This window comes from Chiloscyllium punctatum, chromosome 15 (assembly GCF_047496795.1).
Source record: "Chiloscyllium punctatum isolate Juve2018m chromosome 15, sChiPun1.3, whole genome shotgun sequence".
NCBI classification, from domain to species: Eukaryota; Metazoa; Chordata; class Chondrichthyes; order Orectolobiformes; family Hemiscylliidae; genus Chiloscyllium; species Chiloscyllium punctatum.
The window spans coordinates 8,099,615-8,125,583 of record NC_092753.1 but is presented as its reverse complement, the minus strand read 5'-3'; the positions used below and the strand labels follow the sequence as shown (position 1 = coordinate 8,125,583).

General features: G+C 39.4%; 1 protein-coding gene across 2 annotated transcripts; it reads right to left on the bottom strand.

The window, feature by feature from the left end:
* Positions 1–1,260: 1,260 nt before the first annotated feature.
* med4 (mediator complex subunit 4) lies at positions 1,261–20,300 on the bottom strand. 2 transcript variants are annotated; one of them, XR_011962505.1, is made up of 8 exons: positions 20,200–20,300; positions 17,002–17,068; positions 12,664–12,834; positions 10,260–10,317; positions 8,690–8,776; positions 7,785–7,916; positions 6,560–6,647; positions 1,644–1,753 (listed from the first exon to the last, which is right to left on the bottom strand). XR_011962505.1 is itself a non-coding variant. In XM_072584574.1 (7 exons), exons 1-7 carry the CDS (start codon positions 20,268–20,270, stop codon positions 1,581–1,583), a joined length of 759 nt encoding a protein of 252 aa, XP_072440675.1. In that variant the 5' UTR covers positions 20,271–20,300; the 3' UTR covers positions 1,261–1,580. The 2 variants fall into 2 exon arrangements, 1 of the variants encoding a protein (XP_072440675.1); XM_072584574.1 differs by lacking the exon at positions 6,560–6,647 and having other exon boundaries at positions 1,261–1,753.
* Between the last annotated feature and the right edge of the window lie 5,669 nt (positions 20,301–25,969).

Genomic DNA, 25,969 nt, shown 5'->3' with positions numbered 1-25,969 from the left:
CCTTTTCATGCCTTTAATTTTATATACATATATCTGGTTACCCCTCAGCCTCTGATGCTCTCGTGAAAACAATCCTTTTGTCCAACTTCTCCTGATAGCTAATACACTCCAATTCAGGCAGCATCCTGGCAAACATTCCCTCCAAAGCCTCCACATCCTTCCTATAGTATGGTTACCAGAACTGCCTAACTAAAGTCTTACACAGCTGCAATAGGACTTGCCAACTTTTATACTCAAAACCCTAACCAATGATAGTGAGCATGCCTTACACCACCTTTATCACCTATCTACTTGTGTTACCACTTTCAGGGAGCTATGGACTTACACCGCAACATTCCTCTATAAACTAATGCTTCTAAGGATCCTGCCATTATTTACTGTACACTTTTGTATTTGACTTTCTAAAATGCATCACCTCACCCTTGTCTGGACATGTGGACCAGGAACTAAACTCTATCTGCCATTTCTCTGGCCAATTTTCCAATCGATCTTCATCCTGCTGTATCCTTTGATAACCTCCTCATTATTCACAAGTCCACCAACTTTCGTATTGTCTGAAAACTTTAAAATCAGACCATCTACATTTTCATCCAAATCATTTATATTATATACATTACAAAGAGGTGTCATCATAGATCCTTGTGGAATACCACTGGTCACAGATCTCCAATCAAAAAAAAAAATCCTCCACAACGACCTTCTCTGTCTTCTAAGACCAAGCCAATTTTGTATCCAACTTCATGTGACTTAATCTTCTGGACTAGCCTACCATGCTGACTATCTCTAATAAGTCCAAGTAAGGTAAGGATAAGTAATGTTACACTTATTGCATTCCAACTTGCATACACTCATGGACTGCCTGCAAAAGCAAACAGTGATTCACTCAATTTCTTAACCTTTAATATTCCAAGTAAAAAAAAATGCACGACTAGAGTTCATTTAACATGTCCTGGCAATTAAATCTCCTCTTTTCAGTTTCACTTATCATGGCAATCAAGTTTTGTTGTTTTGTTTTCTTGGCTTGCACCTGACACTGTCTGTTAGACAGAATGACAACAAAGCGGATGGCAAGCGAGGTAATGAGAGTGAAGTGAGGATCGGGATGAGAGGCAGCAATGCCAACTTCCTGGTCCAGTGAACAGGTGAGAGATACAGTGGATCAGAATACTCCATTGGGAGACTTATGCAGTAATCAGGGAGAATGACTTATTTGTACTTGTGCATAATGTTAAACATTAAGGTCAAATAATAAATCAATCGTTTGGGTTTCTGTGTTTATTCTGCAGACTTTCATACCCGAATAACGTCTAGTTTCCTATTATTTGGTATTATCACCATCTATTAAAATAAAATACAATCAAGAATATTCACATTGGACAATGAGTTTAAAAAAAGAAACTTTTCCTGTGTTGAAGTGAAGTTTTACCCATGTTCATCGAAGTACACTTTCTTGATGTGTTCCTACCAGGTCAGCATCAACAGTATTCGGTGGAAAGGAGAAGAGCAGTGGAAAGAAAATGAATTTCCAATGTTAGAAGTCCAAACATTGAACAGAAAAACACATGTTCTCTTGGTTTCAATCAATCAGAGTCACTACTACTGCTCGAAGAATCAGTTGACATAACTTCCACATCATCTTCATTCTCTTTATTATGTCCAGGAGGCTCCAGCATAAAATCATTGCTGTGGTTTGGAGGCAATAGGTTGAGAGACATGTCATTTGACTGCCATGGGTATTGAGGTGCAAGTACATCTGAAATACAGAAAGTTTTCATGAAATACAACTGTATTTTATCTTAATCTGTAACAAGACAGGTTTGTAAAATTTTATTCAAGATAATTATGAAACTTATAATGTTGTCTCCACTGTTACTGGTTCAGTGTGCTTTCTCATTTTAACCCTGTTCTTGGAAAATAATTAGTAGTAGCCCAAAAGATCATTTACAGAACATATTTTTTACTGAACAAACCAATCTCTCTCGCTGCCCACCTGCCAAAAGAAAACACCAATGGTCTCAAACCCTGAATATGGTATACCTTCCCTACTTATATACATTTAGCTTTATGACCCCATTTTAAATTCTTGATATCAAATTATGTTCCCTTTTAAAAAGGATATTAAAATATAGAACTTGAAAGAATGTCTTAAAAAGCACAAATCCCATCAAAAAAACACAAGTTATGCTTCTCTGACTTGAAATACATGTATTATGATCCCAGCTGATAGAACAAATCAAATCCTAGACTGAAATCTGGCTTTATAGATCATATTTTGTTTTAGGTTTTAACTAGGTAGTTTTTCACTGAAACACAAGCATGCAATGCTGCAAATTTGGTTCGAACAATAAGAACAAGTCTGTTATACAAAAGACATTAAGATAAAACAGAATAAACCAAATTATTTACATAAAGCACAACTCAAGATTTCAAAACACACTGCAAAATACAATGTCATTAATCCCAAAAGCATTCATTTGCTCTGAGAGAGAATTTCCCTCTCCAATGTATCTCTAAAGGGCTTAATTTAACTGTGGCTTCAATTCCCTATTTTAGTCTTTTACTTGATTCTTCACACATCTTGGCTTAGATTTTCAAGTTTCACATAAGCAGGTCAGGGTTTTAAACAAATACTTCTGGTCTGGAACTTTAAATTTTGACGTAATTTATTTCTTAATAGTTCTAAACTATTATCCTTCTTTGAAAGCAACTTTTTACTCATCGGCTTAAGGCAAGATTTCTGCAAATCATTCAAACAAAGTAAAAAGGGATTTATTGAAACTATAGATGTTTCTTCTAAAAGGCAGAGTGTTAAACGTTGTCCACATGGCCTTTAGCAAGAGCTTCGACAAAGTTCCACGTGGTGGATTGAATACTAAGTTTAGATCATATGGGATCCAAGGAGAGCAAGCCAATTGGACACAAAATTGCTTAACAGTAGGATATAGAAGGTGGTGGTAGAGGGTTGTTGTTCTGACTGGAGGCCTGTGACGAGTGGTGTGCCACAAGGATCAGTACTCATTTATATAAATAATTTGGATGAGAATGTAGGAGGCATGGTTAATAAGTCTGCAAATGACACCAAAATGTGTGGTATATTGGACAGTGAAGAAGGTTATCTTAGAGTACAACGGGACCTCAAATGAACTGGGTCAGTAGGCCGAGGAATGACAGATGGAATTTAATTGAGATAAATACCAAGTGTTGAAGATTGGTATGACAAATCAGGACAGGACTTACATAATTAATGGTAGGGCCCTGTTGAGTGGTGCCAAACATAGAGGTGCTAGTACACAGTTCCTTGAAAGTGGTGTCACAAGTTGACGGGGTGATGAAGGTGGCATTTTGCACGCTTGCCTTCATCGATCAGAACATTGAATACAGGAGTTGTGATATCATGTTATGGCTGTGCAAGAGTTTGGTGAGACCACATTTGGAGCACTACATAGAATTCTGATCACCCTGCTATATGAAGGATATTATCAAACTGGAAAAAGTGCAAAAAAAGATTTAAAAAGGACTCTGCCATGTCTGAACTGTGTGTGTTATAAGGAGAGGCTCAAAAGACTGGGAATTTCTTTCTCTGGAGCGTAGCAGGCGGAGGGGTGACTTTATGGAGGTTTATAAAATCGTGAGGGACATAGATAAGTTGAAGAGTCGAAGTCATAGAGATGTACAGCATGGAAATAGACCCTTCAGTCTAACCCGTCCATGCCGACCAGATATCCCAACCCAATCTAGGCCCACCTGCCAGCACCAGGCCCATATCCCTTCAAACCCTTCCTATTCATATTCAAATGCCTCTTAAAATGTTGCAATTGTACCAGCCTCCACCACTTCCTCTGGCAGCTCATTCCATACACACACCACTCTCTGTGTGAAAAGGTTGCCCCGTAGGTCTCTTTTATATCTTTCTCCTCTCACCTTGAACCTATGCCCTCTAGTTCTGGACTCCCCGACCCCAGGGAAAATACTTTGCCTATCTACCCTATCCATGCCCCTCATAATTTTGTAAAACTCTATAAGGACAGTCCTCAGCCTCTGCGCTCCAGGGAAAACAGCCCCAGACTGTTCGGCCTCTCCCTATAACTCAAATCCTCCAACCCTGGCAATATCCTTGTAAATCGTTTCTGAACCCTTTCAAGTTTCACAACATCATTCCGATAGGAAGGAGACCAGAATTGCATGCCATTAGCAAGAGCTTCAACAAAGTTCCATGTGGTGGACTGAATACTAAGTTTAGATCATATGGGATCCAAGGAGAGCAAGCCAATTGGACACAAAGTTGCTTAACAGTAGGATACAGAAGGTGGTGGTACAGGGTTGTTGTTCTGACTGGAGGCCTGTGACTAGTGGTGTGCCACAAGGATCAGTACTCATTTGTATAAATAATTTGGATGAGAATGCAGGCAGCATGGTTAATAAGTCTGCAAATGACACCAAAATTTGTGGTATATTGGACAGTGAAGAAGGTTATCTAAGAGTACAACGGGACCCTTTCAAGTTTCACAACATCTTTCCGATAGGAAGGAGACCAGAATTAAGTGTATAAGTCCTGCTAAGATTTGCTTTCCCAAAAATGCAGCACCTCGCATTTATCTGAATTAAACTCCATCTGCCACTTCTCAACTCATTGGCCCATCTGGTCAAGATCCTGTTGTAATCTGAAGTAACCCTCTTCACTGTCCACTACACCTCCAATTTTGGTGTCATCTGCAAAATTATTAACTGTACCTCTTATGCTCGCATCCAAATCATTTACATAAATGACAAAAAGTAGAGGACCCAGCACCGATTCTTGTGGCGCTCCACTGGTCACAGGCCTCCAGTCTGAAAAACAACTCTCCACCACCACTCACTCTCTTCTACCTTTGAGCCAGTTCTGTTTCCAAATGGCTAGTTCTCCCTGTATTCTGTGAGATCTAACCTTGCTAATTGGTCTCCCATGGGGAACCTTGTCGAACACCTTACTGAAGTCTATACAGATCACATCTACTGGTCTGCCCTCATCAATCCTCCCTGTTACTTCCTCAAAAAACTCAATCAAGTTTGTGAGACAGGATTTCCCATGCACAAAGCCATGTTGACTATCCTTAATCAGTCCTTGCCTTTCCAAATACATGTACACCCTGTCCCTCAGGATTCCCTCCAACAACTTGCCCACCACCGAGGTCAGGCTCACTGGTCTATAGTTCCCTGGCTTGTCTTTACTGCCCTTTTTAAACAGTGGCACCACGTTAGCCAACCTCCAGTCTTCTGGCACCTCACCTGTGACTATCGATGATACAAATGTCTCAGTAAGAGGCCCAGCAATCACTTCTCTAGCTTCCCACAGAGTTCTAGGGTACAACTGGTCAGGTCCTGGGGATTTATCCACCTTTAGCCATTTCAAGACATCCAGCGCTTCCTCCTCTGTAATATGGACATTTTGCAAGATGTCACCATCTATTTCTCTGCAGTCTATATCTTCCATATCTTTTTCCACAGTAAATACTGATGTGAAATACTCATTCTGTATCTCCCCCATTTTCTGTGGCTCCACACAAAGGCCGCCTTGCTGATCTTTGAGGGACCCTATTCTCTCCCTAGTTATTCTTTTATCCTTAATGTATTTGTAAAAACTCTTTGGATTTTCCTTAATTCTATTTGCTAAAGCTATCTCATGTCCCCTTTTTGCCCTCCTGACTTTCCTCTTAAGTATATTCCGACTTCCTTTATACTCTAAGGGTTCACTCGATCTATTCTGTCTATACCTTACATATGCTTCCTTCTTTTTCTTAATCAAACCCTCAATTTCTCTAGTCATCCAGCGTTCCCTATATCTACCAGCCTTTCCTTTCACCCTAACAGGAATATACTTTCTCTGGATTCTCATTTCTGAAGGCTTCCCATTTTCCAGCCGTCCCCTTACCTGCGAGCATCTGCCCCCAATCAGCTTTTGAAAATTCTTGCCTAATACCATTAAAATTGGCCTTTCTCCAATTTAGAACTTCAACTTATAGATCTGGTCTATCCTTTTCCATCATTATTTTAAATCTAATAGAATTATGGTCGCTGGCCCCAAAGTGCTTCCCCACTGACACCTCAGTCACCTGTCCTGCCTTATCTCCCAAGAGTAGGTCAAGTTTTGCACCTTCTCTAGTAGGTACATCTGCATACTGAATCAAAAAATTTTCTTGTACACACTTAACAAATGCCCCTCCATCTAAGCCCTGAACACTATGGCAGTCCCAGTCTATGTTTGGAAAGTTAAAATCCCCTACCATAACCACCCTATTATTCTTACAAATAGCTGAGATCTCCTTACAAGTTTGTTTCTCAATTTCCCTCTGATTATTATGGGGTCTATAATACAATCCCAATAAGGTGATCATCCCTTTCTTATTTCTCAGTTCCATCCAAATAACTTCCATGGATGTACTTCCAGGAATATCCTCCCTCAGCACAGCTATAATGCTTTCTCTTATGAAAAATGCCACTCCCCCTCTTGCCTCCCTTTCTATCCTTCCTGTAGCATTTGTATCCTGCTATTGAAATAATGCAGTTAATTTATTAGTCCTACCTTGTCCCTGCGTGTCATAGATGCTGCTGGCTCGACCAGCATTTATTGCCTGTCTGTCACTAGTTGCCTTTGAGAAGGTGGCATTTCCCTAAGGTTGGGGAGTCCAAAATTAGAAGACATAGGTTTAAGATGAGAGGGGAAAGATTTGAAAGGCACTTGAGGCCAACACTTTCACACAGAGGTTAGTGCATAAATGGAATGAGCTGCCAGAGAAAGTAGTAGAAGTGAGTACAACAACAACAACAACAACAACAACAACAACAACAACAACATTTAAAAGGCATTTGGACAGATACAAAGGATAGAAAAGGTTTAGAGGGATATGGGCCAAATGCAAACAATCGGGACTAGATCAGTTTAGGAAATTTGGTAGACATGGACGAGTCAGGCCCAAGAGTTTGTTTCTGTGCTGTATGATTCTATTTCATGCTGTACACCTCTATGACTATGACTCTAAATCATACACCTCAAATCAATGTAAATATCAAAATATCCATAGTATTATATTCATTATGCACAGTGCAAAACTGCATGTTTTGTGTGTAAATCAGGAACTACTTCAAATATCAAATGTACAAATGGTTTCATATGATCCAATCTCTGGAACATTATTACAATTAGAGGGGGCAGAAACACAAATAATTCAAGAGGAGTTGATTTCTTTGATAACAAGAAGTTTGGATGAAAAGAGATTGCAGATTTCTATAGTCTGATTAAATAGCCCACACAACCATCCTTAGTTATTTACTGTTGTGATCAATAACATGCATGAATGAGTACTCAATTCTTTGGTTAGTCTCTCATACCTAACCGGCCAATCATACAAATATTGAAATGAGCGCTTGCAGCTAGTCACAATGGACAGCAGAGCCAATCCTGTTCCTATGATCATGCAAATGTAATTTCTACTGTACAACAATTAGAATCCAAAGTGGATTTCCCCTTCTTAACTCCTAGTTCTACCACCACACCAGCTGTGATTAGTAAATGTAGCATTGAGTGGAAAAATAAACCACCCATGACAATCTTTAGCAACCAAATCAGGATAAAATGAAATATGCCAAAAAACTTTAATCATTGATCAAGAAGTGACACAAAGTAAGTTCACTAGAAAGATCTAATGGCCTAAGCTCACTTCATAGTCAATACCACCAAATGAGTTTCCTACATTGAGTTATAGTTTCTTTTGTCTTTTTTTTTTAAGTAAACTGTTAACAGCTTTTACCTGGTAATCTGCCTGCAGCCAATGCATCCCCAGGTAAATGTCCATTCACCCCATTGGTAGAAAGGTTGCTTTGCTGTCCCAAAAGTCCACTCCTCATTTCCAGATCAGTAGGGTAAGGTCTCCGGGGGTCACCTATATCAAAAGCATAATGCTAAGAATGAATCATATCCAAGTCTTCAAAGTTCATTCTCAGCTGTGGGGTGATGTCTTTCTCTCTGGTACAGGCAGGCAACCTTCACAGTTTTCAGTTATGGCTGCATGGCATACTACAGTTGGAAGCACAGTAATAAATCTAATTGTTACTGTGAAGTAATCTTCCTGTTCCTGTCCCCATTACACAAAACATGTTGATAGTAACTTGCCTTAAACTGAATAATTCATTAGAAATTAGAACGCTCTTGATTTTTAAAAAAATCATTTACATATATCATAATGATGGTAAGAAATCACAAAGTACTTCCCACTTTCTCTGAGGAATCCAGTAACTCAGTACTTTAACAGATAATCTACACCATTATAGAACATGTCAGAATTGATTTAGTAAGTAAATCTGGGAAATCTACATTCATCTATTCTCAAGTTGGTAACTATTTAAGATCATCGTCAAAACAACTAAAGTAAATGTTTGCAAAATTATTTATTTTTCTAAGCACAGATGGATGAAGTGGATGGAAGACCAAAAACAGTCAAGCAAGCAGAATCCACTACTGCTTTTAAAGGAGTACAAGTGGATAAATATTTGAAAAACAAAACTTTGAAATGGCTATGGAGAAATAGCAGCAAAATGGGAATAAATGGACAACCCGTTCAGAGATTAGTGGTACAGGTAAAATGACCTCCTAGCTGCAAATGCATTTAGGATATCTCTTTATTAAAATAATGAGCAATAATATTTAAAATGGTACCTGGAACCCATGTCAATGGGGCTGCTACAGCATTACTAGCACTTATCCGATGTGCATATTTAATAAGCTCTTCAGATGAGATGGCACCTGCAAAGAAAACAGTATCATAACTCCTTACTGATCTGATCTTCAAAAAAAAAGTAAAAGTATAGCTGCCTAACCAGATAAAAAAATTGTTGAACTTTGAAAAAAACGTATTTACTCACACAAGACGACAGAACACTAACCCTAACTCTATCGCAGGTCACATTTCAGGAAGGCGCCAGACATCCAAAGCACAATTGATGATGAGTATTACATTATAGTCATCGTGTAGTGAATATATACACACACACATTTAGATTAGATTAGATTCCCCTACAGTGTGGAAACAGGCCCTTCGGCTCAACAAGTCCACACCGACCCTCCAAACAGTAACCACCCAGACCCATTTCCCTCTGACTAATGCGCCTAACACTATGGGCAATTTCTCACGGCCAATTCACCTAACCTGCACATCTTTGGACTGTGGGAGGAAACCGACATAGACACTAGGAGAACGTGCAAACTCCACATAGACAGTCGCCTGAGGCTGGACTCAAACTTGGGTCCATGGCACTGTGAGGCAGCATTGTTAACCACTGAGCGACTCTGCCGCCCCTAAAAAGTACAACCAATCCTACATAAAACTTTAGGAGAATTACAAAAAGCTTGCTACCAAGGATGTTTTAGTCGTATTCTCCAGTGTAAAAACAAAAGGGGGTATGTTATCAGAAACCCTTATGTAACAGGATTTCACAAACAGCAGCTTCAAAAACTCAATGTCTCTCCTTCTAGAAGGACAAGGGTAACATATGCATGGGAATATCTTTTAAAGTTCCCATCCAAGCCACTCATCATCCTGACTTGGAATTATAATCAGTGTTCCATCACTGTCACAGAGTTAAAATCCTGGAACTCACTTCTTTTCATGGCAAGATCTGCAGCTGTTTAAGAAAGCAGCTTATCACCACCTTCTGGAGGGGAATTATTTATCACCTATTCCTACTGACTAAGCCAGTGATGCCCACATTCCCATTAATTTAGTTTTAAAACAAGAGAAGAACTTAAGAGATATCAGAAAATGAATAAGGGTACAAACTAATCCAAAAACATACAATAGAATGTTTATGATCTAGAACGAAATAGTTTTAGGATACGGTGTAATATATTTAAAGCAGATGAGTAGAAATTACTTCTCTCAAACGTTTTGTGAATCTGTGACATTCACCACACCAGAGTGCAGTGGATCTTGAGATATTAAATAAATTTAAGTAGATTGACAGATTTGTAAGTAGTAATGGGTTGAAGGGTTATGGAGAGCGGGTAGAAAAGTGGAATGGAGGCTGAAATGAAATGAGGCTGATTTTATTAAATGGCAAAGCAGGCTCAAGGGGTGAACAATCTAATCCTGCTCCTATTTCTTATATTCGATGTTTTTATTATAACAACTTCATTCAGAAATAAGTCTTGTTATTAGACCTTCGTTAATTGTCTCTGCAGTTCAGTAGCTGCAACAGTTCAAAGTTTCTTTCCAGTTGAAAATGTCTACCTTTCCTTGCTTTCTCTATCGATTTTAATTTCTCTTTGGCTTGATACACAGCAGTTGCCTGAAAAGAATGAACACAATTAGTACTTCATTTAACAGGTAGAAATTTACTTTGTCTAAGTATCAACTAAAAGTGCAGATCTAAATGTGGCTTTTTTAGAACAACTATTAAACTGGTTAAGCAGCCCCATTGATTGAGAAGCCTTAGGAAAGGGCAACTTTAAAAAATTAAGTTAAGCTTGCACATATTAACATAGGGTCCAAGCAAATTTCTGAAAAATAAAATTAAGATGCAATGAAGATCAAAATAGTATCCATATAATAGTCATGGGCTCAAGTGAATTCTATGGCATCTTGGAAAATAATTCCACTGAAGACTTTAAATGAGCTTAAGTAATTAGTCTGATAATAAAGGCAAGCATTCAACTTATGGTACTGTCCTATGTATCTGGAAAAAATGATAGATTGAAAGTAAGAAGGAACAAGGTATGTAATGATGATGATATGTAATACAGCCAAAAGAATCAGACTTTCGTAATTGATAGCTTGTTGAATGAAAAAAAACATTCGGATGTTCAAAGTCAGCCATCAATACTAATGGGCAACAGAAGCTAAAAGTTTATCTGAAGGGGCTAATCAGTGGAGAAATGGAACTGTTGCATGTACAGTAGTTGGAAAATATAACTGATTAAATGTACAGGCTAAGAGGAGGTTAGGCTTCTGAATTAGATACATGAAGGACAAAAATGGATAGCATAAAAATGCAGAGCAAGCTGAGACAGTGACTGTGGGCAAGAACATGTTTTGAAAAAAGTAGGCTAATTGAAAGTCCCTCCTAAGCTGGGGGCTGATCGCTTATTAATGACTGAACTTCAGGATTTCAACCAAAAACTAACTGATATGGACTATATCCTCTTACCATCTGCATCAAATTCTTAGCATAGATAGCCATGATAATGGATTTGATAATTTACAGTTACCAAAATTTTATGAACATTTTGCATGGTTTCTTTCACACACATTCTTCTGCAATACAATATATTTGCTGACACCAAATATCCAAATAATCTGCACTGACAGCGTATTCTCACCAATTACTCACAAATGTGCAGGCAGATGCAATATTCAGCTGATTATTAAAATTAAAATTCTATGTTTAACACTTTTTCTTACACTATATATATATTCTCACATCTTCATTTTTAGATATTACTTACTCCATTTAAATATATTTATGAGAAACATCACTGCTAGTGCACATACTAATGGGGTCAGCAAACCTTTCTTATATTCTTAGTGGAGTCTTCCAAGCATATGTATTAAGTAGGACTATTACATTTTTTTGAATTTATGTATGATTTAGACTTGGTTGTATTCAGCACAATTTCAGAATTTGCAGATGGCATAAAACTTGAAAATACAGTGAACTGCGAGGAAATTGGTGATAAAGTTGATATAGCCAGGCTGATGGAATGCGTGGATATGCAGCAGGGGAAATTTAATTTATAGAAGTGTGATGTGGTGCATTTTGGTAAGAAAGAAAAAGAGCTGCACTATGTAGGAGCAGAGGGACTTTAGGAGTTATATGTCCACAAAGTGTTGAAGGTGGCAGAGCAGATTGCAAAAGGAAGGAGCTTATGATGACTTTTAAATAAAAAGAGTAGAATAGTAATTCAGCCTTGGTAGAGTATTGCATCTAATTCTGAGTACATGTTATGAAGGATGTGAAGGCATCAAACTGGGTGCAGAAAATATTTACAAGAATGGTTCTAGGGATGAGACACTTCACTTCCTGGTTAAAGTGGATACGCTCACGTTGTTGTTCTTGGAGAAGATAAGGTTGAGAGCAGATGTAACAGAGGTGTGCATAACAATAAGGGGTCTAAACATTAGATATAGCGAAACCGTTCCCAGTGGTCAAAGGGTTAGAAAGTGTTTGGCAAAAGAATCAGAAGTGACATCAAAAAGTGTTTGAAATCTATAATTCACTGATTGATGGGGGCATGGAGGGAGATTCATCTGGGTTTTTCAAGGGGAAATTAGATAAGCACATAAAGTGAAAAAATTTATAAAGTTACAGGCTGAAGCTTTGGTTAAATTGGTCTTGAAGGGAGCTTTGATTTGAGGACCGAATATCTTCCAACTGTGTTGTAACCCGTTCTGTAGCTCAATGAAACCAAGTCAACAAGAGTAAAGAGATTTATGAAGTAGAAAAAAAACGTGTTCCACTGTCACATTTTGGGAACTTGATTAGATTCATTGACATCATCTGACTGAAACCTTAGAAAATCAAAGTGAAAAAAAGGGAAACTTCAATTATCTGCCAATCCCCAATATTCAATGGTAAGATCTGCTCCAGATTTTAAGACCTGTGAAAATTGTACATTTCCAAGTAGCTGTAACTCACTAATATGTGTTCAGCCTCTTTGAGCTGTTTCTGTAACTGCTGGATGTCACCATCTCTTTTTTCCACTTCTTTCTCCAGAAGATGCATTTCCTCTTGGATCTTGCCTTGTTCTATTGCTACTCTTACTATTTCTTGGAATTCTCCATCTTTCTGAATCAACAGATCCAGGATCTGAAAAACAAATACTACATTTTAAGAAGTTGTTTAAACTAATACTACAATTGACTGGCATTATTCAAATACTTGAACTAACTGGTTTTGAAAGTTGATGGTAGAATGCTGTTCTGAGATTCTTTATGCCATTATTTTCATACTAACTGGATTTTAGTAATATAAGAAATAGGAATTAGAATAAGCAATTCAGGGGTCCATTGAACCTGTTCACTGTTTAATAAGATCATGATTCATCTGTTTGTAACTTCCTTCCTACTGCCCCTCTCTGTTTTAGATCAAAATTAGCCTTGAATATATTTGATGATCCAGCCTCCACTTCAGTGGAAGAGAATTCCAAAGACCAATGTTCCCTCTAAGAGAAGAAGAAATTTCCTTCATCTCCGTCTTAAATAGGTGACCCCTTATTTTTAAATGGCATCCAGTTTTATATATCCCCATGAGCGGAAACATATACTCATCATGTGCCATAATAAGCTGTAGCTGGAAACAAAAATAATACAGAAACATTGGAAGCAATTATGCCAAGCAATGCAATTACACTTACATCTTTACACTAAGTAATAGTCACCAATTTGTTAGTCAATCTGGACGTAAGTTTTCTTCTTATAAAGACTGTTTTATTTGTGCCTCAACAAGAATACTCAATGTCAGCTACTGTATTAAAACAAATGAATAGACATGACACATGCAAATAATATGTGCAGTCCAGGGGTCAAATATCTTTTCATTTTAGAGAACTCCTCTTCAGATTTGAGGGCTACTTTTTGTTTGCAGAGGCTCTCCGTAAATTCACACTAACACCTTTATTAGGTGAAACAGTCTTATAGTAACATTACCTTTGGCATTTGTGTTGATATATGGGATATCTGCACTGGAAGAATTCAAAACATAAAACAGAATAGAATGAGTAGAATAGAATCCCTACAGTGCGGATGCAGACCATTCAGCCCAACTGGTCCACACAGATCCTCTGAACAGCATCCCACCCAGACCCATCCCCCTACCCAATTCCTGTAATCCACCTAACCTGCACATCCTTGAACATTATGGGCAATTTTGCATGGTCAATCCACCTAACTTGCACATCTTTGGACTGTGGGAGAAAACCAGTGCACCTGGCAGAAACCCATGCACACACTGGGAGAATGTGCAAACCCAACGCAGACAGTTGTCCAAGGGCGGAATCGAACCCAGGTTCCTGGCGCTGTGAGGTAGCAGTACTAACCATCGAGCCACTTAATATTCATCGCTGCTCCACTAAACTTTGAAGCCACAACTTTTAAGAAGAGCATTAATTTCGAACCCTACAGTATTTAAATTGAAACAAGTGACTGTATATAAGATAATGTAAGACTTGATGGCACATGTGTATCTTTATGAAATAAAGCTTCAAATATTAACTAATTGAGCATAATCAACAAAGCAATATCCAAACATTTGACTCTTCATTTGGTAAGAAGTCTAAGATTCTCTCGTGTTTGCAGTACTTCTTCCCCCATCTCCACTTTTGCAGTACCTTTCTCTTCATTTTCTGACTTTGAAGTCCCTCTCCTCAATCTCTTTGCACCAATCTTCAGTCTCTGGGCTCTGGCCTTGCTTCCCACCCACACTCAGGCCACACTGTCTTTGGTCTTGCAGTCCTACTTTGACCAGTACTTCCTCCCAGTCCCACTTTCCCTGACCACCTAATTGTGGCCCTACTTGCTCAGGCCTCTAGCCATGTTTTCTCTGGTTTTGATCGCATTAGCATCCCTAAATTGGCACTGCTCCAGCCTGAACAGAATTTGTTTACCACCACCACTCACCACAACATTCCTCCTCCAATCACATTGTGCTTTTCTCAGGTTTGCTGCTGAGGGATTCATGGTGAATCCCTCAGCAGCAAGCTCAAGAAAGCGAACTTAACCTGTGATTCAAGGAGCAGTTCTTCACCAGTTCTGACTATTCCACTACAGCAATGACTTTTCCCAGAAGAGTTGCTCTCATAATTGAACTTTCATAGGTGACTTGGCTGTTTTCCAGGAAGGATCCAGTGACCATCCTGAGTATTTCAAGCACTGGTACAGTCCTTAATCAAAACAAGTTCTCATTTCTACCTTACCCATTATTTATTAGCATGCTCTGACAATTCAGAGAATGAAAATGTATCAGGAAATTTCAATAAATAAGATTCCCAGCATCCAAAGCTAGTCGTGATATTTGCATTTTTAGAAAACTTCCAGTAAAGATCCAATAGAAGAAATTAGTAAACAAAATTAAAGCACATAGAATTGTGGATAATTTATTGCTATAGCTTGAGAGTTGTAAACATGCAGAAAATAGGAATATATGTGTGAGTCTCAGAATGACAGGCTGTTTCAGTGAGTGAGTTGGAAGAATCAGAGTCAACAGTTGTGTCATAGCAACCAGATAGGTATGTGGGACCAAATGTAAAATTTCAAAGTTTATTGACACCATAAAATGAGGTTGGAATTTAATTTGAGAGGAGTGAAAGGCCTACAACATGGCAGATAGAATAAAACATGAATATGCGTGAAGTTATCAATTTTGATTTGATTTATTATTGTCACATGTACAAAGATACAGTGAAAAGTATCATTTTGTATGCTATCCAGACAAAGCAAACATGTAAAATTTTGATTGATAAAACAGAAAGGTGAGGTATTTCTTAAATGATGAGAGTTTGGGAAGAGTTGTTGTCAAAAGGTGTCCTTGTTCATGATTTACAAAAACTGGGGTACAAGTACATCAAATGATTAGGAAGGAAAATGGCATGATAGTCTTCTTGAATACAGGAGTAAAGTTGTCTGACTGTAATTATATGGAATCCTGATGAGATTACACCTGCAGTACAGTGTATAGTTTTGTTTAGTCTCCTTGTCAAAGGATGTGTTTGACAGAGGGAGAGCAACAGAGATTTACTTGACAATTTGTTTGCCTGACAGAAGTGTCTTATGACAAGTGTTTAAAGAAATTGGAATTTTATTTGCTACAGTTTCAAAGAATGATAGGTGATTGTATTGAAACTTAGAAAATTCTTACAGGATGTGACATGGGAGATATTGAGGAATATTTCTCCTAGCTGGTGAGTCTGGAAACAAGGACATATTCTCAGAATAAAGGGAATGCCACCCAGAACAAGATTAAAAATAATTTATTAACTTAGAGGCCGTGAACCTCTTGAATTCTCTAACCCAAAGTCTGTGGAAGTTCAATTTTTGAGCATATTCAAGACACAAATCAACAGATTTCTGGATACGAACAACATCAGGGATGTAAGGATAATGGGCAAAATGGAACAGTGATAAACAATTTGTTTCAGTGGTAGAACAGATTTCTTAGGATTTCTAAATACTAGCCTAACCTTGCTCCTACTTCCTTTGTTCCACTAATGTAGGAAATGAGGAGAAATTAATTATATTTTTGGTAAAAAAAAAATCAAGCAAAACACATTTTAATTAAATACAAGCCAATCACGGAACCATACGATACTTAAGAAATTAAAACTCATAATTCAAAACATCCGCAGGTTTGAGTCCAGTTATCAATGACCTAATGCACTGATATGGGAGATGGTCTCTGAATGAAACCTTAGCATGCTGGGGATAAAATAGTATTTAAATAAGATCATTTATTTTCATCGTCTGACATATTATAGATTGTGGCAGTGTGAGAATTGGGTGGGGGGGGGGGTTGCAGAAGAGTCAGGAATATTAATGACATTTCCTCATTGGCAATGGTTGTATTTATTAATGACCCCACTTACTCTCATCCAAAGTGATAATAAATAGGCAGTTTTACAAAATGGGATTTAATATAGTACTTCGGATACAGAAAAACTCCACCCTGCCAACAGAGGCAACAACAATTGCACACAAACCGGCAGCTACAGTGTGGGTTGAATGAACAGCAACTGTTCCTACAGTGATGGGAGTGGCAGTGTCTTGCAAATAATTCAAGATTAAGTGCTTTGTCTAAGGTAGGCATCTTTCATTCCTTAATAAAAACGTAAATTGCTGGAAAAGCTCAAGGGGGTCTGGCACCATCTGTGGAGAGGAATCAGAGTTAACCTTTCCGGTCAAGTGACTCTTCCTCAGAACTTCTGGTTTTGTTTCTGATTTAAAACATCCTCAGTTCTTTTGGGTTTTATCTTTCATTCCTCACCTGATTTTCCTCTCCTGCTTGTGCAATTTTCTGGTTTCTGGATAATGCAAGCAGCTCAATTAATTCCCTAAGGACAAAAAGGAATAATATTAGAAAAGGAAATAAACTTATGACTTCTGGTCTTGGAGAAAAACACCTTTCACTAACCAGGCCATACATATTCATATTACTTTATGCATTCATCAAGCTGAAATGGTGTCAGCACTGCAAAAAATAACACTTTTACAACCAACAATAACATGAAGTACTCCCGGGTTAAATATGGCATAGTCAGAAGTAAAGAAAGTGTTCCTCTAAGTCTGTTCTGAATTAACATGGCAACAACTTTGAAACAGCATATTCTACTGCACCAATCTAACATTTTGTAGGTCAGTCAACATTATTGACTGGCTCAATGAATAGATTTTTTCTTTGTCACATTATAAGTACTTTAGTGTTGTGTTCTCACATCCAGGAATAACTGTAAAAAATTCTTAAAAACTTACTTCAGGCAAAATCTTTAGGACCAGCAGAGACCAGAGACATTCATTGTTGTACCTGTTTCCTCTATAAAATCTATTTTGTCTCATCAACAACGAGGCTTCCAGTGCTTTATTTATAATGCTGCATCATAACCTGTTGCTCATGTGCACTTGACACAAACTAACAGTTCCTACTGACAAATGTGAATATCAAGTGAAATGTTGTAAGTATAAGCAGTAATTCGAATTGTAGTGAGGTACCTCAGGGTGCCACTCTATCACGTTGCAAGAAACTGATCTTATGTATATTTCATGTAAAATCAAGAGGAAAACTGAAATGTCACGTAATGTACTTTTATGTATTTTTTAAATACAAAAAGTTTAGATAAAGGTGTCAAGTGAGACAGGTCATTAATTTCCCTCCCACCTCCACTCCCAGCCCCAAATGACAAACCGTTTGATGAAGCTTAAAGCCCAGGTTCAAACAAAGTGAATGATCAGCTGGATAAGGCATGGATGGACAGCACCAATGTGATGATCATTACTTTTGTGGAAAGTGCAGAGCCAGGCATGTTCATGAAAACAGAAATGCTATGCCTCAATATTGTTTGTCATAAGTAATGTCCAAAGGAAACATTTCTGTCTTGCCAAAAAGAAACAGTGAGCAAAGATGAAATATTATGGTCATTCAAATATAGTTTTTTTTTAAAAGCAGAAAAAAAATGACATACTAAAAAGGAAAGAGAATGACCTAGTGCATATATTCACCATGTCAGGTTTCAGCTAATTTAGTGTAAATGCTGTCTTATGTCCAAGATTTTTGATTGCTTCAATTCTTTCAAGGCATTCATCAACTTCACCAACACATTCCACCCTGACCTTAAATTTACCTGGACCATCTCTGACACCTCCTGGACCTCTCCATCTCCATTAATGACGACCGACTTGACACTGACATTTTTTACAAACCCACCGACTCCCACAGCTACCTGGATTACACCTCTTCCCACCCTACCTCTTGCAAAAATGCCATCCCATATTCCCAATTCCTCCGCCTCCACCGTATCTGCTCCCAGGAGGACCAGTTCCACCACAGAACACACCAGATGGCCTCCTTCTTTAGAGACCGCAATTTCCCTTCTCACGTGGTTAAAGATGCCTTCCAACGCATCTCGTCCACATCCCGCACTCCGTCCTCAGACCTCACCCCTCCAACCATAACAAGGACAGAACGCCCCTGGTGCTCACCTTCCACCCTACCAACCTTCACATAAACCAAATCATCCACCGACATTTCCGCCACCTCCAAACAGACCCCACCACCAGGGATATATTTCCCTCCCCACCCCTTTCTGCCTTCCGAAAAGACCATTCCCTCCGTGACTACCTGGACAGGTCTACGCCCCCAAACAACCCACCCTCCCGTCCTGGCACCTTCCCCTGCCACCGCAGGAACTGTAAAACCTGCACCCACACCTCCTCCCTCACCTCTATCCAAGGCCCTAAAGGAGCCTTCCACATCCATTAAACTTTTACTTGCACATCCACTAATATCATTTATTGTATCCGTTGCTCCCGATGCGGTCTCCTCTACATTGGGGAGACTGGGCGCCTCCTAGCAGAGTGCTTTAGGAAACATCTCTGGGACATCCGCACCAATCAACCACAATGCCCCGTGGCCCAACATTTCAACTTCCCCTCCCACTCTGCCGAGGACATGGAAGTCCTGGGCCTCCTTCACCACTGCTCCCTCACCACCAGACGCTGGAGGAAGAACGCCTCATCTTCCGCCTCGGAACACTTCAACCCCAGGGCATCAATGTGGACTTCAACAGTTTCCTCATTTCCCCTTCCCCCACCTCACCCTAGTTGCAAACTTCCAGCTCAGCACTGTCCCCATGACTTGTCCTACCTGCCTATCTCCTTTTCCACCTATTCACTCCACCCTCTCCTCCCTGACCTATCCCCTCCCCCACTCACCCATTGTACTCTATGCTACTTTCTCCCCACCCCCACCCTCCTCTAGCTTATCTCTCCACGCTTCAGGCTCACTGCCTTTATTCCTGATGAAGGGCTTTTGCCTGAAACGTCGATTTTACTGCTCCTCGGATGCTGCCTGAACTGCTGTGCTCTTCCAGCACCACTAATCCAGAATCTGGTTTCTAGCGTCTGCAGTCATTGTTTTTACCTCGTATCTTGATATACCCGCTTAGGAGGACAGTTAGACGAATCAACCGTGTGAATGCATGACTGGAATCACAGAAACAAGTTCCCATCTTTAAATGTATTTTTACAACAATCAGGTCCACGGTCATTTTTACTGACACCAATGTTTAATTTATCTTGAAATTAATACAGAATCTTACACTGGTTTGGTGGGATTCGAGTCATTATCTGGATTATTCTGAAATGCCAGCTTTCCATCTTTTGACATCCAGGGCTCGACTGGCTTCCTAAACTCCCATTTCCGTCCTCGCTTTTCCTTTCCTCTGCCCTACATTCCCACCCCAACAAATGTTTTCTCCCATCCCCTCCCCTTTTATCCAGATTCGGTGCTCTAGAGGTCCCTTCCACATCCCTCTTCCAAATGTTTGTCACAAATAGCTGACATTTTCTCGCATTCAGAGGTCACCGGACGTTGGAGCCCAGAGTCGGAAATCCCTTCTAAATAAAAGAAATAGACACAATCCACTCCTCGGGACGCAAAAAAATTTTTTTTAAAAACTCGGCCTCTTACCGACACAGCACCTCCAGATCATCCAGCAGGGACAACAGCTTCTCCTTGGTACTTCTTTCCGACGCCGCCATTACCGCCAGCTGCCACTGCGCCTGCGCGTTTGCCAGTCTCAACTCAGGCTGCGTGAGCTTCCGATGGTGCAAACTTTGCTGGTGTTCACAGTCGAGATTGCAGTGCAGAAATAGAGTAATTCACAGTTTGGACTATTATCGTGAATATATGTTCATTAATATTGCCTGATTTGCAGATTAATCTCTTCCTGTTTTATTTACCTTTGCGCACAATTCCATATGTTTCTACTAAAATTAGAGATATTATTAGTTTTATTGTCACACGTACTCATGATTACAGTGAAAAGTTTACAAGTCGCCACTTAGATACAAAGATGCTTAGATATAGATTATTAAGTACAAATTCTTATTTGTAAAATAAAATGTCCAGCATTACAAATCACAGGAATAATTAGAAAAATAAATAAATGCATTCCTATTCCAACACCTATGTTTCTTAGTTGGAATAGTGTTGTATTCTAGTTTGGATAGTTTGTGGCCGCCAGTATGCTAAATCCAGGAATGGTGTGTCCTAAGGACCTTAATTGTGATTTCTCTCCACAGATGCTACCATACTTGCTGAGCATTTCCAGAAATTTCTGTTTTTATTTCTGATTTACAGCATCCGCAGTTCTTTCAGTTTTTACTTGCTAAATTTAGGGCCTGTCTTCTGTAAAGGAAATTCAGAAAATTAATGGTTCCTCAGAGAAGATAATATACCAACGACAGTGTACCAGGAATGACGTCCAAGTGAACAATATACAAGAGATAAGAGATCCTCAATCTAATTTATAGATGTGGACGTGCCATTGTTGGACTGTGGTGGGCAAGGTCAGAAGTCACATTAGGTTATAGTCCAACAGGTTTATTTGAAATTACAAGCTTTTGGAGAGCTGTTCCTTCATTAGATGACAATGTTCAGAATCAATGAGGACAGTCTTCAAGCAATCTACCTCTCATCTCCCAAGTCTGAAGAGAGTGGAGGATTCTGGGGAAATTGTGAACTATCTAGATCACCTGAATTTGTGAAGTCAGAGGCTTTGGGGAGATGGGCAATAATAAATGTATCATAGTTAATTGCAAGATTGCATAAATGATTAACTGTGGGGGATAACAACTTGGGGTTAGAAGTATTTTAAAAATGATGGCTCAGAAGGAGTTAATGTTTATGTTGAACTGGTGTCCACCAATTAGATAATGTCACACATCTGAGTTCCTGAGAGAAGCCAACTGGTCTGCACAGCTTCTGAAAGTCCTAAATAATTCTGTGGAACAAAGTAATCTAAACTGTAACTATTGCTGTCATGCGAATAAAAAACTACCTTGTTAGGTAAAACAAGTGCTCTTTTGTTTGGACTCACAATTTTGATTTCCTTTAATTTTGTTTTCTTCTGCACTGACCTTCGAGGTCCGTGCGCAGCAGAGCCTGAAGTCAGTACTAGAAATTGTACGGCACACTGATAGGTCTGTTCGGACCCTCGGTGTGACTACGCAACTACCCAGATTAGAGGAAACATGCTCACACAGAGGGTCTATCCTCTACTACTGAAGAAGAATTCTGCTACTAACTCAGGTGAGATCATCTGGGAAACCTTTAATCTCAGGAATATCTCTTCTGGAAGTATTTGTTCTGTTGAAACAAATACTTTTCTCTCTTTTTGTAAGATCTTGGATTTCCTGTAGGAGACAACATGCTTTAGTTTTTGGAAAAATAGATTGAAATAGAAGTTGGACTGCAACTGAAAAACAAGGAGAGTTTTGCAACTTGAAAATCAATTGTTGAATATTATTGGGTTGTGCAATTCATTGGGAGAAAGTGAGGACTGCAGATGCTGGAGATCAGAGCTGAAAATGTGTTGCTGGAAAAGCGCAGCAGGTCAGGCAGCATCCAAGGAGCAGGAGAATCGACGTTTCGGGCATGAACCCTTCTTCAGGAATGCGCTTTTCCAGCAACACGTTTTCAGCTCTTGTGCAATTCATTGTTGATTTTTGTAGCAATATAAGGGAAAATTCAAAACTGAATGATTTTGAGAATCTTTCAAATTAAGGAAATTCTGCCTGACAACGGTGGTCATGATTTGGAGGTGCCGGTGTTGAACTGAGGTGTACAAAGTTAAAAATCACTCAACAGCAGGTTATAGTCCAACAGGTTTAATTTGAAGCACCAGCTTTCGGAGCGCTACTCCTTCATCAAGTAGTTGTGGAGTATACAGTTATAAGACACAATTTATAGCAAAAGTTTACTGTGTGATGTAACTGAAATTATACATTGAAAAATATCTTGATTGTTTGTTAAGTCTCTCATCTGTTAGAATGACCATGTTAGTTTCACTTCATTCATATGTAAATCACAAAACTTTTTTAAATTAAAAAAGTTACATTCTCAGGTGAACTTTAACAATTGGTGTCAGCCCAGATAATGTGTTGAAGGTGTTAACCCCCTGTTGTCTGTGCCATAATGTTTGGGCTGATTCTAATCTAAATTGCTCAGGAAGAGCAATTAGCGCCTATTACTGTAGCAATGGACTTCCGCGTAGACTTTGAAACTGACAATGTCTGCAGTGAAACTAACAACAACCCTGTTGAAATTAACAAAGGCTGCACTGGAATTGACAATGGCTGTATCCAAACTATCAATGACTCTGACTCTGCAATGATTGCCATAAACCAAATCATCTTACAAAGACAATAATCTCAGCACTGACCTATTGTATCATGAGATGTATAAAGATATGTGCTCCAGGTTGAGAGAGGAATTGCAGCTGACCACTGTGCTGTTGGTGTTTTTCTCTCCCTGGAGCTCCGATATTTCCTTGTTCAATAAACTCTGTCATTGAACCCTAACTCAGATGCCAAGACTAGTGATTTTCCCTATAACAGCAGCATAAATATTAAACAATTAAATTCTAAACAATTAAATTATACTTCAGGTAGGAAGACTGTCTGAATTCATTCTCATCAACCTAGTGGTAGCCAAAGAAACATTTATCATGACTTATCTTCCTGCTTCCACACTGGAACCCAAAGAGTTTAACCTTGACCCCTTTCTATTTCTTACCTACATGCTATTCCTTGGCGGTATCATCTGAAAACATGTCTGGTTCAAAATGCACACTGACTTCTGGTTCCACTTCATTACCACCTATCTCGACTCCATCAGTGTTTTTGCTATATCATTGAGTGGGCAGAAACATATTTCAACTAAATATTGGGAAGTCCAAAGCCATAGACATCAATATCAACTCTATTTTGTAGTCATCTTCTTGGAGATTGAATTTTTTTGCAACTTTGACACCCTGAACTGAGCTTCAGCATCACTAATGTGGCCATTTGCACTTCCATAACATAACCATCTCTGCATCTCCTCAGCTTATCTGAAACCTTGCTCACACCATTTTTATCAGTAAACCTGATTACTTTAATTCATTTTCTGGCTGATCTCTCAGCTTCCTCTCTACATAAAATTTTGCTTATCCAAAAGCTCTACTGTCCACATCCTAGCTCCCTTCCTTATTTTCAAATTGCTCCTTAGCTTTCTACATTTCATATCAAAAGCCTCCTGTAATTCTAGCATCTTCTTTTCTCTTCTAATCAATCTGTTAAGAGACGTTATAAGACATCTACAGAGCTTGTGGGACTTTAAACAAAATACCTGAGAGTACAGTGGTTCAGACAGCATCCATGGAGAGAAAGCAAGCTAAAGTTTCAAGTGTAGATGACTCATGAGAGCTGAAGTGAAGTGTGAAGCTGGCGGGGGTGGGGGAGAGGGGGTGCAGCATTTATGCAGTAGTGGATGGGGTTGACAGCCATGGCTGACAAAGGAAGTCAGGAAATGTATCACAGAAAAAGAGAGAGCCTATAAAGTGGCCAAGAGCACTGTGAAATCAGAAGATTGGGAAGACTGCAAAATCAAACAGAGGACAACAAAGAGAAAAGTAAGGAAAGAGAGGATCAAATATGAAGGTAGGCTAGCCGGTAATATTAGAAATGATAGTAAAAGTGTCTTTCAATACATAACAAACAAACAAGAGGCAAAAGTAGAAATTGGGCCACTCCAAATTCATGCAGGAAGGCTCATGATGGGAGATAAGAACTTAATAAATACTTTGTGTCAGCCTTCACAATGGAAGACATGAGTACTATCCCAACAATTAAGGAGAGTCAAGGGGCAGAGTTAAGTATGGTAGCCATTACAAAAGAGAAAGTGCTAGAAAAGCTAAAAGGTCTAAAAATTGATGAATCTCCTGGCCCGAATGGGCTACGTTCTAGAGTTCTGAGGGAGGTGGCTGAGGAAATAGCAGAGGCATTTGCTGTGATCTTTCAAAAATCACTGGAGTCAGGGAAAGTCCCAGAAGATTGGAAAATCGCTGTTGTAACCCCCTTGTTCAAGAAAGGATCAAGGCAAAAGATGGAAAATTATAGGCCAATTAGCCTAACCTTAGTTGTAGGTAAAATTCTAGAATCCATAGCGAAGGATGAGATTTCTAAATTCTTGGAGGTGCTGGGTCAGACTAGAATAAGTCAGCATGGATTTAGTAAGGGGAGGTCATGCCTGACAAATCTGTTAGAATTCTTTGAAGAGGTGACAAGTAGGTTAGACCAGGGAAATCCAGTGGATGTTATCTGCCTAGATTTCCAAAAGGCCTTTGATAAGGTGCCTCATGGAGGCTGCTGAGTAAGGTGAGGACCCATGATGTTCGAGGTGAGCTACTGGCACGGATTGAGGATTGGCTGTCTGACAGAAGGCAGAGTGTTGGGATAAAAGATTCTTTTTTGGACTGGTAGCTAGTGACAAGTGATGTCCCACAGGGTTCAGTGTTGGGGCCGCAGCTGTTCACTTTATATATTAATGATCTGAATGGGGGTAGTGGGTGCATTCTGGTGAAGTTCACCGATGATATGAAGGCAGGTGTTCTGAGGTGGTGGGGAGGCTGCAGAAAGATTTAGACGGTTTAGGAGAGTGGTCCAAGAAATGGCTGACAAAATTCAACGTGAGCAAATGCGAGGTCTTGCACTTTGGGAAAATTAATATAGGCATAGACTATTTTCTAAACAGTGAGAAAATTCAGAAAGCTAAAGTACAAAGGGATCTGGGAGTGCTAGTCCAGGATTCTCTAAAGGTTGACTTGCAGGTTGAGTCCGTGGTTAAGAAAGCAAATGTAATGTTGTCATTTATCTCAAGAGGGTTGGAATGTAAAAGCAGCGAGTGATGTGCTACTGAGACTTTATAAAGCTCTAGTTATGCCCCAATAGGAATATTATGTCCAATTCTGGGCCCCATGCCTCAGGAAGGACATATTGGCATTGGAGCGTGTCCAGCAGAGATTCGCATGGATGATCCCTGGAATGGTAGGCCTAACATACGATGAATAGCTGAGGATCCTGGGATTGTATTCATTAGAGTTTAGAAGGTTGAGGGGTGATCTAATAGAAACTTACAAGATAATGCATGGTTTAGAAAGGGTGGATGCTGGGAATTTGTTTTCGTTGGGCAGGGAGACTAAGACCCATGGGCACAGCCTTAGAATTAGAGGGGGTCAATTTAGAATGGAAATGAGGAGACATTTCTTCACCCAGAGAGTGGTGGGCCTGTGGAATTCATTGCCACGGAGCGCAGTGGAGGCTGGGTCGTTAAATGTCTTCAAGGCAGAGATTGATAAATTCTTGATCTTGCAAGGAATTAAGGGCTGCGGGAGAGTGTAGGTAAGTGGATTGAAATG